Consider the following 14,444-nt stretch of genomic DNA (forward strand, 5'->3'; position numbering starts at 1 on the left):
GAAATGCTCCTTCTCTCCACTTTCGTATCGCAGAGCGTGAATGCCATGAGGAAAGGTGAGCAAGGAAACTGAAGGCAGAGGGAGAGGGTTCCCAAGTTCGAGAGCTCAAGCCTGCACCTTCACCTCTACGCTGGCTCACAGCGGAGGCGTTAGCGACAGTGTCCCTGCCTGAATGTGCCGATTCGATCGAGTCGCATCCTTGGCTGGACAATGTCTTCGCATTGGCAACCTATCAAGTGGATCAGCAAGAGGTAGACAGGGAGCTCGGCAATCGTGAGCACGACGAGGATGAAGAGGCACATGCTGCGTCTTCATCTTCGAGCCCTCCATATACGCGAAAGGGTCTGCTGCGCTTGTATCAAGGAGCTTTGAAGGGCGATGCGAGCGTAGACTGGTGAGTTGTCGAGGGTGCTGCGCATCTTTCGGCTGGAGGAGACAAGACTGACAGCCTGACGTGCTAAGTGTGACCATGTACGAAGAGCAGACGGCAGCAATTCTGGATACGAAGTGGTCCCTGGCATCGCTGCCCTCGAGTTCCCCCGCCAAAGGTCTGCTCGGAGTGGCAGACGCCAGCGGCCATGTCTCCCTGCACTCCCTGCAACAAGACTCGGCCGACAGTAGCTCGCGATTGCCCCTTCTAGCAAAGCTGCCCTTCAATGATCACAAGGCTCTCTGCCTTTCACTGGATTGGAGCGATCGGATAGCACACTATCCACCAAGCGCAGCTGCCGACACGCACTTACAGGACGCTAGCTTGGTCGTGAGCCAGAGTGACGGCTCTCTTGCCTGGCTGCCAAGCGTCGCAGCTGCTGTCCAAGCAGACCAAGCTATGCTGAAGAGAGTCATGGAGACCAAATTTCCGCGAGAAGCCGTCCAAGAAGATGAGCAAGACGAAAGCGACGACGAAGAAGATTGTCGGGGCGAAGGCGAGGGAGCATCATCAAAACCGCTCATGGACTGGCCGCAGAAGCCGATTGGGCTGGAGACGTGGCACGCTCACGATCATGAGGCGTGGATAGCGGCTTTTGACACTTACTCAGACGGCCGAATTATTTGGAGTGGTGAGTCAGAGGGACATGATTCATGATACAGCTTGGAGCTCAATCTGATGCCTACTGTCTCCAATTTCTTCTCCCATTCCCCAGGCGGCGACGATCTTGCCATGAAAGGCTGGGATGTACGCCTTCCCATTTCCCGTCGGCAACGGGCTCCAATCTTCACGAACCGCCGAGAGTTTCAAGGCGGTGTGACGACGATGCAAAGTCATTGGGCAAGAGAGGGACTCTGGGCTGTGGGTAGCTACGACTCGAAGCTCCGCCTGTTCGAGGCGAGACTGCCTGCTCGTCCCATCGCGACACTTGAGCTGCCTGGTGGGATTTGGCGACTCAAGTGGCATCCCAAAGATTCTTCGCTACTGCTTGCTGGCTGTATGCATGGTGGCTTTGCTGTCATCAGGGTGCCATGGCTGGCGAGCTCTGCAGATGGTGACGAGGTAGACAAGTCGTCGCTTGAAATTCTCAGTACTTTTGAGGGCCATGAGAGTCTGGCATATGGCTGCGACTGGGAGAGGGGCAGCAGTGGCACAGTCAGAGAGTGGGCCACTGGTACAGGCATCCGCTCTACAGTCGCGACAGAGGCATCACTGGTCTATTCTTGCTCCTTTTACGACAAGAGACTATGCTCGTGGTTGGCATGATATAAATACAAAGGTCATACAATGTCAATCTACCTCAACGCCTGCCGCCATCTTCTTTGCTCGGTCGAGCCACCACCGTGTATCCCAGCCCTCGAAGATCAAGCCCAGCTCTTTCTCGGCGTTCTCGTTGCTGTCCGACCCGTGAAAGCCATTGCGAGTGTCCCCCAAACCGTAAGTGGCCCGCAGGCCGATGGGGTGCGGCTCCTCCCATTTGCCCCTGTAGACCTTTGTGGCACCCAGCATGGCTCTCCACCGCTGTATAGCGTCGGGACCAGAGAGAGCCAATGCCATAGAGGGACCGGATGTCATGGAAGTGATCAGACGAGGGAAGTAGAAGCGGCCTTCATGTTCCGCATAGAATTTCGTCGCTTCAGGGACAGTCCAAAACAGCTTTCTTGTCCGTACGACCTGTAGAGCGGAGGTGGTGAGACAGGGAGTTGTCAACCTTAAGCTTCCAAGTACTTGTAGGAGCCAGTTCCTTCAATCAAGCTGCTCACGTCTAGACCGCTCTTCTTGATGTGCCGAAGAATTGCGGAAACATCGGGCTGGTACGACACCACAGTCGGCTTCAGCAGCGCGAGCGTGAGCTGGATCTCGCCTCGCGCAGGTGCGCCCATGATGTTCCTGTTGAAGAGGATTGCTGTCAAAGACCCTTTAGATGCTCGATTGGGGCGTCATCGAGCTCGCAGCAGGTCCTGAGACTACCTGATTCTTGGCGGTGGGGAAGCAAGGAAAGGGAAGCGAGGCGGTCTGCTCCCGCCAATCAGGTTGTGGAGCTCCGAAGCATCCCACTTCCCCACCCGCGACTCACTCATCCGCAACGCCTGTAGCAGCCGACATTCTCACAGCTGAGAGGACACACAGAAGTGTGAGCATTCTCACTGTTTGCACTGTTCCTCTCGACAGTCCCACTCACTGCCTCTTAATCAAGGAGCGTCAGGGTGCGGTCCTTCAGATCTAGGCTGCGACACCATCTCCTTCCGACTGCCTTCTGGCTCTACTCTCTCCTCACACTGCCCACTTCGCCTTCTCTCGGGCCTGTCCTTGATTTACGCCGGACATGGCTACAACTGGCTCTTTGTACAACTGGTCACGGTCAACTCGTCAAATCCTCAAACGGAATCGTAAAAGTCCCGCCTCCTTCTACCTGCACCTGCACCCAGCATGGTTCCGCTTTGAGGACGCCAAGGGACGGCTCCTTTTAGAGGAGCCGATACCCGATGACGGCGGGTCTATCGCTGGCCCTTCGAGGGGAGGGAAGACGATGACACCGGGAAGAGAGCTGTTGAAGTGCATCAGGGATCAAACATTGCCCAACTACGCCTTGGATGTTCTGGATCTGAGAAGGATCCCGTTCTTCGATGGTGAGTACTAGCCGGATGGGACAGTCGCAGACGCTTCTCTTACCGAGGATTCTGTCACCTTCTTCTGGTCGTAGGGTGCTTGATTGTTGAGATCAAGGATCACAGACCGCCGGTACTACCGGCAGCGCCCGCATCTGCTGTGACTTCGCGTATCGAGCGGCGTCGAGCCGAGGAGGCAGAACTGAATCCAGCATCTCTGGCCGCACGGATAGAGGGTGGGCGCTACGGCAAAGGCACAGCCTCTCTTGCTGCTAAAGCCGGTCAAGGAGATGTGTCGAGCTCAGATAATGCCGATGGTCTGGGAGGAGCTGCTGTCACACCGCACGGTCCGGAGACGTTTCGTGTGGTGTTACGCCCCAATGAAGCTACGCTCTGGACTGACCTGAGGGCCATGAACGAGAAGCTCAGTGGAGGGACATGGTCAGAGGAAGACGCCCTTGAGATCGAAGCCAATATCCTCGTGAGTACCAAAGCACTGATGGGCAAGGTGCTGCCTTGACTGGTAGCTGACCGCCCCATTTACAAACACCCCATTCCACAGACTTTGACATCGGCGCCTCTCTGTCTCACGCCGGACCCACACGCTACCCGTATCGCGAACATCATGGCAGCATCTACTGCTCCAGTGTCTTCCTACGCGCCTCTGCAGAGCCTGCCTCACCATCGAACCCTGCCACCGATAGAGCCACCCGCAGCTTTGGAAACCGAGGCCGAAGAAGAGGCAGGCAAGGAGAAGTCGTCAGAGGAGCAGCGTGAGACTTCGGAGAGAAGACAGCGGGAAGCCATCATGCGAATCATGCAGGGAGGATGGAAGAGCGCGAAGGACAAGCAAACTCCCGGAAGGGCTGTTCAGGCTAATGGCAATGCTTCGGCAGCCCCATTCCTACCTAAGTGAGTCGGCGCCATGCCATCAGTCCAGTCACGAGAGAGCTACCTACTGACCAGACTTCGCACTATCTCACAGCTTCCATCGTCTTGGCTTCATCGAGAGGTACCGGGCTAATACCGGCAGAGGTAATGGCGACGAAACCGCCGCTAGCACTGCGGAGCCTGCACCGGCTGAGGCCGATATCACCGACGCTAAGAAGGAGGACGCCAAGACCAATGGTACTACTGCGAACGGCACTGTGAAGAAGTCCAGCTCGAAAAAGAGGAAGAAGCAAGACACGGAGCCTGTGGCGGATGAAGAAGAGGAGAAGACGAAGGAGGAGGAGGCGGCAGTAGCGCCGAAGAGCAAGAAGAAGAAGACTACAAAGGCGGCATCGCCCCCAGCTGAAAAGGAAGAAAACGAGACCCCAACAAAGGGAAAGAAGAGCGTGAAGAGCGTACCTGAACCCGAGAAGAAGGCTAAGAGCAAAAGCAAGTCCAAGAAGGCTGTAGCGACCAAGGAGACCGAGGCCGAGACGGCGCCGACGCCTGCCACAGACGCCCCTACCCCGTCGGTCAATGGCGACGTGGAAGTCGTTGCTGCACCACAACCTGGCAAGGGCTCCAAGAAGACTGTTGCTGCCAAGAAGACTCCCGCTGCACCTGCAAAGGGCAAGAAGACTCAAGCAGGAGCAGCTGCTGCCGCTGCTCGTCGCCAAAGTGGGACTCCCTCCGTGCATCAAGCTTCGAATCCCCAGCCTTCACCTTCAAGGCATGGCGCTGCTTCTCCCTTTGTGCCAGGTACCGCGGCTACTACGCCTTCCCCTGCCATCTCGCAGCAAGGCGTCATGGGCGCGCCTCCCTTCGGCAACCTACCCCTCGGAGTCGGTCTTCCGCTATCTGGCAATGCTCACGATGCTTCTCAGTCGCATCTCAACCTTCAGCTGCCACAGCAACAACAGCAGCAACAGCAACAGCAGCAACAACAGCAACAGTTGGCCGCGATGGCCGCTTACTACGGTGGTCTCCAGCAGCAAGCAGGCATGGGCAGCAATGGAAGACCGGCTAGTGGACCTGCTTTGAACCTGCCATTTGGTCAAGCGCCGATGCAGAACGGCAGTATGGCAGCTTTCCCAAATCAGCAGCTCAACAACATGGTGCGACCTCCTGTCATGAACTTCCAGCAACAGCAAGGGGCGAACTCCCAGCTCACTCAACTGGTTCAACATCTGCATCAGAATCCCAATCTGATACATTCCTTGCCACCAGCGATGCAAGCTCAATTGCTGCATCAGCTGAACGGCGGTGGTGGTAATGGGGCCGGCAGGCCTCAGCAGCAGCAAGGTGGGAATGGCGGCAATCGGGTACCGTCGGGTTGGCCTCCGGGTCAGTAAAAAGGACTACGGAGTGTATGTTGCGCTTCTTGCCGTTGAGTCGCTTTGTGGTATATTTACAATGGATCAGCTTTTGTCACGCTCTCGTTTCAGCTTGAAGTAGTGTGTGGTGGGTGCCTCGCTAGTTGACGCTTCCGCTTTGACATCAAACCCGGTGCGGGGCCTGGCTGCATGAAAGCTGGCCTGATCGAGTGCTGACTTTGCGTGCAGTGCCAAGCACGGTAGAAGATCTCGCTCCTCACAGGATGCAAAGACCGTGCATACACAGTCGCAGTCGCAGATGCATCCTTCCATCCCACACATGTATGTCGACCATCGGCAACCCTGCAAATCTTCAAGCTGGCTTTGACAGGGTCTCTGCCAACTCGCGTATATCCGATGCCGAGCCGAGCCGAGGCAAAGATTAACACGGGCAAACAACACTGCGCGGAGTGTGAATTCCTTTTGACAGACGCGGATCTGCACGTCTCTTGGCTGGGCCCTGGTTGCGCCTGTGGGCGTCTCACCCAGCCTGCCCCTTTGGGCCCTTTTCCCCTTTCCTTGGTGCCGAGTCCTCTCTCACTCAATCTCCACGCAGATCAACCACCTCGCCTTGCCCGGTCTACGCACTCTCCTTTGTCTCCGTCCAATTGATGGTCCCATTTTGCCGTTGAGCGGCAAAAGCCCCTTTGCTGTCACTCGCCCTCTTTTGCTTCCACCCCTCCGTCTTTTTACCCGCGATCCACTATCCGGCTCAGGCACGAGTGCAGGGTGGTCCCTATTGCTTCGGTAGCAAAGGGTCCCTACAAGGAACCAAATCGAAGCATCAATTAAGCACGCCCGCACGTAGATGATCGAGGGCTGCCAGACGGGAGGAAGATCCAGGTCCAAACCAAGACTCCATCCGGTAGCCAGTCGTCATGGCCGACGGCTATGAATCCCCTTACCGGGTCCCGGTCCCACATCACCGTCAGCTGCCCTATCATCTACAACAGGAGCAGCAACGGAGACAACTCGACCAACGGCATTTGCAACTGCAGCAGCAGCAGCAGCAGCAGATCCAATATAGTAGCCTCAAGACTTACCAGGAGCGGCAGCCACAAGAGCTTTTCCTCAACCAAGAGACCGCGTCCACATTCTCCCAAAGTCAACGCGCTTCACCACTCCTGCTAAGACTTGACGACGGCAGCGACGCAGATATGATGGGCAAAGGCTTCATGAACATGTCTATGTTCGCACGACAGCCACCTAAACGTGCGGCCCCGCCTCCTCCGCCACGAGCCCCTCCTTCACCTCCTGCTCCTACTTCTCCTGCCCGCCTATCTCAGTCCGTTGATCAGGTTCCCCCACCTCCCAACGTAGCTGATCTCATCCAAAGCTCACAACGCTCGAGCGTGCCCAAGTCTCCGCCGCGCGTACCTCGCCAGGAATCGATCCTCGTATCATCTCCATCTCCCGAAGTAGCTCAGCTGCATGCCGGCTCGTCCTCTTCCACGAGCTCACGGCCTACCTCGGCTTCCTTGGGCTATGAGCGGTCGGATGGCCCAGGTTCCTCTGATACGGAAGCTTCTCTTCTCTACGGTCAGACGAGCGATACGGAGCCTGAGGTTGGGCCTTTCACCCCCAAGACGCCAAGCACACCGGCTCTCGCCCTTCCGACGACCACTAGCACTACCACAGCAACCAGGGAGCCCGTTTGGAAGCCAAAAGAATTACGGTTGGTGGATCGGCAAAGGGAGGCATCGACGAGTGCAGAGCCGGACGGCGCAAGCTCCTTTCTCTCTGCGAAAGAGCGGAGAAGGAAAGCTAGCGAAGCGAAGCCGCCCTTCAAGCCTATTGCAGCAGCAGACAGCATCGGACTCGGTATTGAATTTGCAGACCCTTCTTCCTCGCACTCCTCGGTCACTTCTTCCACGCCGGACCAGTCAGTAATTGCTGACCCCAACAGCAGGAAACATGCGCTGAAGCCGCTGAATCTGGCAGGGGGCTCCCCCTCGCCGGTTCCAGGCTCTTCGCCGATGTTCTCCTCCTTGTCCGCGGGCAGCGCAGCAGCTTCGTATTCGCCTCGATTCCCATCCTCGCCTCGTCAGGGGCTGGGGCTGGCTCCCTCTTTGGATCACGTTGACCGTCCAAGAAGGCCATCACGGGAGGGCGGCCTTTCTGACGAGGGAAGGAATGGTCGCTGGTCGCCTCTGCTGATTTTGCCAAGATCTCCAGCGTTTGCGAGCGTTTCCTTTGGCAACGCTAATGCAACGTCGAGTTTCGACCGGCCCAGAGCCACAAGTATTGCCACCTCAGCCGATGCAGAGCAATCCCTCAACGTCACCCCAGCGGCGAGCAGAAAGTCGTCTCTCACACCTTCACCTCAATCAATCCGGCAGCAGCCCCTCACATCTCAGGACGCCGGGAGTGTGACTCAGGATGCCCTAAACTCAGCTGCCAATGCGCCGTCAGAGTCGAATCGCATGCTTGCAGCTTCGATCTCGGCGAGTCCCGAGGCCAGTGTTGCAGGTGAAGGTCAAGCAGAAGCCTCATCCTCGAAACGCAGACTGCCGCCTCCTTCCTTGGTTCTCCGTAGTCCAACGTCTCCGCTAGATTCGCAAGAGTCTCTGTCAGCTTCTAGCTCAGCTTCGAGCTCACTACCTGCGGTCACACCTACGGATTTCTCACCTGCTGCAGGCGTCTGCGAAGACCGACTCAGTCCTCCTACATCACGGCAGAGGCAGGACTCGCTCACTCTCTTGCCACCTACAAGAGACGATGGTTCGCCGCTTTCTAGCCCGGCATTGAGCACGTACCATGACTCCCTTACGTCTCCAGTGAAAGAGCGACGCGAGGTCTCCTCCACTCCCACTATTTCACAAGATGAGAATCAAGCAGAGCAGGAGGACCAGTCGGATGAGTCCGCGAAGACACCTCGCCTCTCGGTTGCTGCCTTCGAAGCTGTACCCGACGACGAGCCACCTCCCACGCCATACTTCGAGGTCGAGGTCGAGCCCGCGGCGTACGGGGAAGGTGATGCTGGAGATGTCAGCTCTCCATCAGACTATGGCGAGGAGCCATCGTACTTGCCGAACATGGAGAGTAGCGAGCTGACATCTTCTTATCTGAGCGAGTCCCAAGATGTAAAGGAACAAGGGAGCATCGGCAACAAGGAATTCCTTGAGCATAGCTCCGAGTCGGATGACCTCGATGGATCGTACGAAAACAGCAGACCAGGGATTCCCCTGATCTTCAGGCAGATGCTGCGCGAGAGCACTCCTCAGGCGACTGGCTGGGAATCCTACAGCTTGACTGCCATCGAGTCGAGCAACAGCATGAGCAGTTTGGCTTCTGCCGAGGAAATTCTGAGGTTTGCCTCCGAGAGCGAAGGCAATTCGCCAGCTCCCTCGCAGGGCGATGCTTCGCCATTCCAGTTCGACCTTTCTCCCTCTTCGGAATTAGCGGCAGCCTCATCTATGCCGTTCGACCTGTCTTCGGCAGCGTCTGATTTCGCGCTGTCGTCAGCACCGTCCGACCAGAATCTTTCTGCTGAGCACGGGGCTTTCGAATTTGACCGTGACGAAGCTGCTGCTGAGCCCGAGATCGACGAGCCAACGGATGTGGCAGACGAAGATGAAGGCGACGAGACTCCGGTCATAGTACAAACGCAGCTTGCCTTCACGGCCAATGAGCAAGTCCCCTCGGCGGCGAGCCCCGATGACGATGCCAGTGAGCGCTCGTCGCTGCCCTCCGATCCATCCTTTGCAGAAGCTCTGAATCAAGCCTTGTCAAGCTTCGATGGCTCAGACTCTACTCCGACCAGCATCTACGTTAACAGAGCGCCAGCCGAGGACATGAACAGTGTCAGACCTGCGGAACGTGGTGCCGTAGCTCGATCCTCGGTTCTGATGTTCGCTGCGCCTCCACTTCGCAGTGAATCCTCCGGTGCGCTGCTAGGAGTGAGTGAGCAACAACCATCTGCGGCCATTGTCAGCAAAGAGGAGGGAGACAACGATCCAGAGTTCGATATCGGTCCCGCATCAGCAACTCAATCTGTTGCACTGGGAGAAGCCGTCAATTCTTTGTATGCCCCGGTAACTGAGCAAGAGGTGACCCCGGCATCCTCTGTTGCAGAGCCAGATTCCCCAATGAAAGGCGCAGCAAGTATCGAAGGGATTGAAAAGATCCAGATTGATCAGCTACCGTCGGAAGGCCAGGCAGAAGCCCACAAGTTGGATGAGGCGGACTGCGATCGACCTGGCAATGTTTCGCCTCCCCGTCGACCGGAACGTCTCACCTCACTGCTGCTTCGCTGTGACTCTCCTGAAGCAATGCAGGACGGCGAGGGATTACCGAATGCTGCTGAGAACGGACCGGATGCCGAGCAGGCGCTTGAGGCAATTTCAGAGGATGTACCTGAACCTCACGTCCAGAGGATGGAGGAGAAGTCATCCCTTGATCGGAGCCCACCTACCTTCGACACTGGCATCTTTGTACAGCGAGGCAGAGCTGAAAGTCTCTCCTCGAAGCCAAACGAATTTCAGTCTGAAGAGCGAACTGCCCTCGCCGAATCGCCGAAATCTTTTCGGAAAGAGATACGGCGGGAGTCGCAGGACGTGCCAGTCGTGCCGCCTGGCGCTGGGATCGCTTCCGCTCGTCTATCTGCAAGAGGAGTTGGCATCATTGCCCTCAGCGGACTGCCAGGGACAGGCGCAGGAGCTTTGCCGACACTGGCCTTACGCTCAGTGGAGCAGCGTAGGCCTAATCGCTCCAATCGCCCTAACCTCAGGGTGGACACCGCCTCACCTCCCGTACCAGAGTCGTTTGAGGATCGGCAACTACGTGGACGGCCGGAGGCACGCAAGACGAGTAGCGGTGAAGAATCGTCTCGAGTGCCCGAGTCTCCAGCTATGAGTCAATCCTTGAAACCTTTACCGCCGACACCAACGGCGGCAGGTTTCGACATTGCGCCGCTGCGTACGAATGTAATGCCTCGATCTGCGCCGCTACCTCAAGGACCATTTGCCGGAGCCGCCCTTCGTAGGCCCGAAGCCGACATGGCCTATGCTCGGCAGCCTGCCAGCCATTGGTCTAGCGGATCCGAGTCGGAAGACGACTCATCAAAGCGGCTCTCCGCAAAGAAGAGACGATCTGGGTCTACGAGGAAACGCTCGAGCTCCGCGGCTCCACCTTCAAACAGAGCGAGCTTTGCTGCACAAGCGAACATGGCCAATCAACCTCTGCCAAGTCCCTCTATTGTCACTCGCAAAGGCCTTCTGCAAGTGCTTAGGAAGAAGAGCTTCAACAACCTTGGCCTAGCGTCTGCAGAGCGAGACGGCACTCGGGAATCGTCACCTCTTACGCCTGGACTGGATAGCCCTGCCCTCCCTAGGGTGAGCACGGCAGCCGATGGTTTCCCTTTTCCTGGAATGACAGCTGGCAAGTCACCATTTGCGCTTAGTGGCAACGCCGATAGCACAGTCACAAGCTCTTTGAGTACACGCCCGTCGCTGGCAGTCAGAAGTCACTCCAAGCAGGTCAGCTCCATCTCGCTCATGAGAGGGCCCTCTTTAATGCACAAGCAGAGTTCAAGCAGCCTGCGGACCGAGATCAGCAGTAGCAACACTGGAGGCGGAGCGGCTTCGAACAGCATGCCAGATCGAGAGGCTAAATCACTTGAGAGCACTGTGTCGCCCCCAGCGTCACCTCGAAAAGCCAGAAACAGCTCAACCTTCCCACCTCCGTTGCCTGTTCCGACAAGAGGGAGGAGCAAGAGCTTCACTGCGCCTCAGTCGCTTCTGACGCTTCAACGTATCGGCTCTCAAGGACTGCCACCATTGCCGGCTCAACCTCAGAGCCCTGGCTTGAAAGACTTCTCCCAACTCAAGCATGTCAGTCTCAATAGCAACCAGCTGGACCTTGCCACCCGTGCGCGATCAGCCTCGACCGCTGGTACATCTCCGCCCACCTCGAGATCGTCCAAGTTGTTCAGCAAGACGGCTGGCAGCGGCATCATATCTAGGAAGCTCAGTCGCTCTTCTCTATCGAGCCAAGCAGCCATGGACGAGCCACCCTTGCCGTCATCTGATCTGCGGCCACAGGCTCTGGAGCGAGAGAAACATGGGAGCTTCAAAGGTTTGACGCCATTGGCAGAAGCTAATGGAACGCCCAACAGTGCCGAAGGCGATACGATCACTGTCATGCCCGACAGGCCAGTACTAGCAGAGGTGACAGACGCGAAAAGTGCCCAGGACGGGTCTCCATCGGCTCCCAGACCAGAAGTGATTACGACACCCAAGAAGTCGAGTGCCGTGAGACGGGGTTCGCAAGCTTCCGGAGCGGGATCGAGCCCGGAGCGGATCCGCGCCGACCCGCTGGTATTCAGTCTCGACAATGGTGCCAATCCGATGAGCCCACAGAACATGCAGGCTTTGCTCGCTATGGCCTCCAGCCCCGACGCTTTGCAAAGCACTCGGATAGCGCGCGATTTGGTAGCCCATGTCTCACGCCACAAATCGAGGCACATCGTGAAGCAGAGAAAGCTGCAGCGACTGGAGCGAACTCAGGAAGTGGTGCCACACTACCCTTCTTTGACGGAACTCGGTAGCTTGTGGCAGGCTGAGCACCCGAGTGAGAGGATGATCCTAGCCGACGCTATGCCAATGTCCTCAGCTTCGATGGGAGCAGGTGGCATTAGTGGCAGTTCTGGTTCCAGAGCCGATCATACGGATGGCAAGCCGAGTGGAAGTGGCGACCGCTGGACAGAAGGTCGACAGGACACTGGACGCGACGGAAACGGCAAAGGGCTGAGCGGCGCCGGTCCACCGGGCGGAGGAGGCGACGAGCCCAACGGCTGGTCACAAGACGATGATATCGCTGCTGACCAAGTCAGCTCTTCCGAGGAGTCTGAAGACGACTACGGTGAAGACAAAGCGGCAGCCGATGATTCTGATGATTCGGATGATGTTCCTCTGGGAGTTCGCATGGGCGATGTCGCCTCGTTGCAACGACGATTGACACATCAGACCCGCCAGCAGCCTGCTCGAGCTCTTCAATCATCTAGCAACGCTCGTGCAGCCAACCTTGAGACTCCAGGCTCTGCCGTTGTGTCTCCGGACGACCTGTTCGACCGCTTGAGGCAAATCCAGCTACGACAGACCGACCACAAAGAAGATGCAGCCGCACGGACTCGCACGGAGTCACGGCATACGACAGCACTTCCCTCGCTGGGCTCTGTAGTGTCCGGGAGACCTACGACGGAGGTCGATAGCGACAAAGCGGAGAAGATCAGGCGAGCTCGATCCTTGGCAAATAGACATAGACCATCGGCTGTCTCAACGGCGAACACGCCGGTGCTTCCTCTGACTTCTCCTACCCGCCCTTACGGCCGAGACTCGACTGCCACTCAATCCGAGCTGGGCCGCAACTCCACTGCTGCATCCAGTCTTGCGGCGCTGAAGTCCCGCACCTCTGTGTCTGAGTCGCATGCAGCCGCAGCGATGAGGGCTTCGTTGGCAGCAACGTCTAATCCCGCCATGGCTGCAGCTGCAGTAGCCTTTGCGACCAAGGAGGCTCAAGCTGGCCGGATAGCCATGTCGGAGATTCCTGAACGAGCAACTGCAATTGCCTTGGAGAACACACTCAGCGGCGGAGTGACACCCGGGTCAATCAAGAGGAGCAAGAGTCTGGCGTCAAAGGGCGCCTCAACTAGTCCCAGCTCACACAATTCTCACAGGGATACAGCGACCTCACTTCGCCCTGCTGAGGCGCCCGCGCACAGTGAGCCGGTGCAACAAGTCACGACTGGCTCACGCGACCTTGCCGAGATAGCAACCGGAGAAGCGACCGTCCGTCGAGGCTCTTCAACCCGCCAAAGACCTGCTGGTGTGGATCTGAGATTGGGAACGACCCTGCTGCCGAGCATGAGCTCTCCGCCGCCGTCTTCGGCTCCTGTGAGCACCCTTTCACCTCCCACTTCAGCTGCTTCTGATGGTAGATCTCAAAGTGCGGCGACTAGTCGAGCACCGACACGCGCCAACAGCGTCGCTCGACCCAGCCGTGGCATGCTACGAAGCAGCATTGATCAAGCTACACTGCCGACCGTGCCGAAGGTGCAACGGACCATCTTCATCATCAACCGGCAAAAGTTCGTTCAATTCCAGGTCGCACTTGATGCTCGGGCGCGGGATGTGGTGATAGACGTCCTGAATCGAGAGGCACTCCAAGCAGTCCCAGGCCGTGGAGGGTGGGCCTTGTTCGAGGTCTCTCCCTCGTTAGGAACAGAACGACCTCTGCGCGAGTATGAGTACATCGACGTGGTGGCTGAAGCTGGTGCGGATCCCTCGCAAGACTTCCTACTCCTCAAGCAGACGGAGCTCACACCTAGTCTTTCGCTCAGAGCAGTCCCAGCTTATTCTCCAACCTTGGCTGGCTACGTGTATATCCGTGATCGTCGACTGAAGTGGAGTAAGCGCTGGTTGGAGCTGAGGGACCACAGCCTGTTCCATTATAAGTCCGAGAAAGGAAAAGAAGAGACGCTCCTATGTCACTTGTCGAGCTTCGACATCTACCTCGTCGATGCCAGCTCGGCTTCCTCGAGCCTGAAGGCTCCCAAGGCACACTCTTTTGCTCTTCGAATTCAGAGGAGTCGGTCCGCAAGGGTGGAGCCGGACCAGGAAGAAGAGCAAGTCTACTACTGCTCTCTCTCGGATCCTTCTGCTCATCGAGACTGGGTCAAGGCCTGTCTGAGCGCGAGGACGTACGTGCTGAGGCAGGAGCAGCCACAGCTCTTCCAGCTGCCAGCTCTGCCTCCTTCTTCCTCCGTAGAGGAGACGCAGGGCGGACACAATGGCGGACATGAGCGCAGTGGGGTGGCTCCGCTCATCCAGCGCGATACGAACCGGGAAGGGCAGCCTGCCGCTTCGGCATACCTTGGAAAGGAGCAGGCCTCGCTTCTCTCTCGAGGAGCCATTGCCAGTAGCGGACCATTTGAAAAGGGATCCTTGCTAGCTGCTCAAGCCATGAAGGATCAAAGCGGTCAGCAGGGTCAGCAGCAGCAGCAGAAGGGTCGGTGGCCCAGAGCGGGAGCCGCATTGGATCAGATGCATCGATTGACCAAATCGCCTCCGATGTAAGAGCGGAGGAGCTGAGGAAGTGCATTGT

General features: G+C 57.4%; 4 protein-coding genes across 4 annotated transcripts; 3 read left to right on the plus strand and 1 right to left on the minus strand.

Annotated features, from left to right (window-relative positions):
* Nucleotides 1–45: 45 nt before the first annotated feature.
* Nucleotides 46–1,696, plus strand: BCV69DRAFT_296967 (hypothetical protein; the record flags this gene model as incomplete). The annotated part of the gene is made up of 4 exons (XM_025494065.1): nucleotides 46–55; nucleotides 142–394; nucleotides 463–1,061; nucleotides 1,146–1,696. 4 exons carry the CDS (start codon nucleotides 46–48, stop codon nucleotides 1,694–1,696), a joined length of 1,413 nt encoding a protein of 470 aa, XP_025350163.1.
* Nucleotides 1,629–2,572, minus strand: BCV69DRAFT_292372 (nucleoside diphosphate kinase; the record flags this gene model as incomplete). The annotated part of the gene is made up of 3 exons (XM_025493792.1): nucleotides 1,629–2,104; nucleotides 2,194–2,320; nucleotides 2,508–2,572. 3 exons carry the CDS (start codon nucleotides 2,570–2,572, stop codon nucleotides 1,721–1,723), a joined length of 576 nt encoding a protein of 191 aa, XP_025350164.1. The 3' UTR covers nucleotides 1,629–1,720.
* Nucleotides 2,496–5,406, plus strand: BCV69DRAFT_292373 (hypothetical protein). Its single transcript, XM_025493793.1, has 4 exons — nucleotides 2,496–3,060; nucleotides 3,135–3,520; nucleotides 3,602–3,951; nucleotides 4,025–5,406. The coding sequence occupies exons 1-4, from the start codon at nucleotides 2,757–2,759 to the stop codon at nucleotides 5,319–5,321; spliced, it is 2,337 nt and encodes a 778-aa protein (XP_025350165.1). The 5' UTR covers nucleotides 2,496–2,756; the 3' UTR covers nucleotides 5,322–5,406.
* An 814-nt stretch (nucleotides 5,407–6,220) lies between these two features.
* BCV69DRAFT_292374 (hypothetical protein) lies at nucleotides 6,221–14,416 on the plus strand (the record flags this gene model as incomplete). The annotated part of the gene is made up of 1 exon (XM_025493794.1): nucleotides 6,221–14,416. One exon carries the CDS (start codon nucleotides 6,221–6,223, stop codon nucleotides 14,414–14,416), a length of 8,196 nt encoding a protein of 2,731 aa, XP_025350166.1.
* Nucleotides 14,417–14,444: the final 28 nt, after the last annotated feature.

This window comes from Pseudomicrostroma glucosiphilum (assembly GCF_003144135.1).
Source record: "Pseudomicrostroma glucosiphilum strain MCA 4718 unplaced genomic scaffold BCV69scaffold_2, whole genome shotgun sequence".
Taxonomy (NCBI): domain Eukaryota; kingdom Fungi; phylum Basidiomycota; class Exobasidiomycetes; order Microstromatales; family Microstromataceae; genus Microstroma; species Microstroma glucosiphilum.

What these genes read in the sequence shown, in the direction of transcription:
- BCV69DRAFT_292373 (XM_025493793.1), top strand. Translation starts at nt 2,757, where the DNA reads ATGGCTACAACTGGCTCTTTGTACAACTGGTCACGGTCAACTCGTCAA. An exon ending in AGATCGAAGCCAATATCCTC is followed by an intron (nt 3,521 to 3,601) that starts GTGAGTACCAAA and finishes CCCATTCCACAG; the next exon opens with ACTTTGACATCGGCGCCTCT. An exon ending in GCAGCCCCATTCCTACCTAA is followed by an intron (nt 3,952 to 4,024) that starts GTGAGTCGGCGC and finishes ACTATCTCACAG; the next exon opens with CTTCCATCGTCTTGGCTTCA.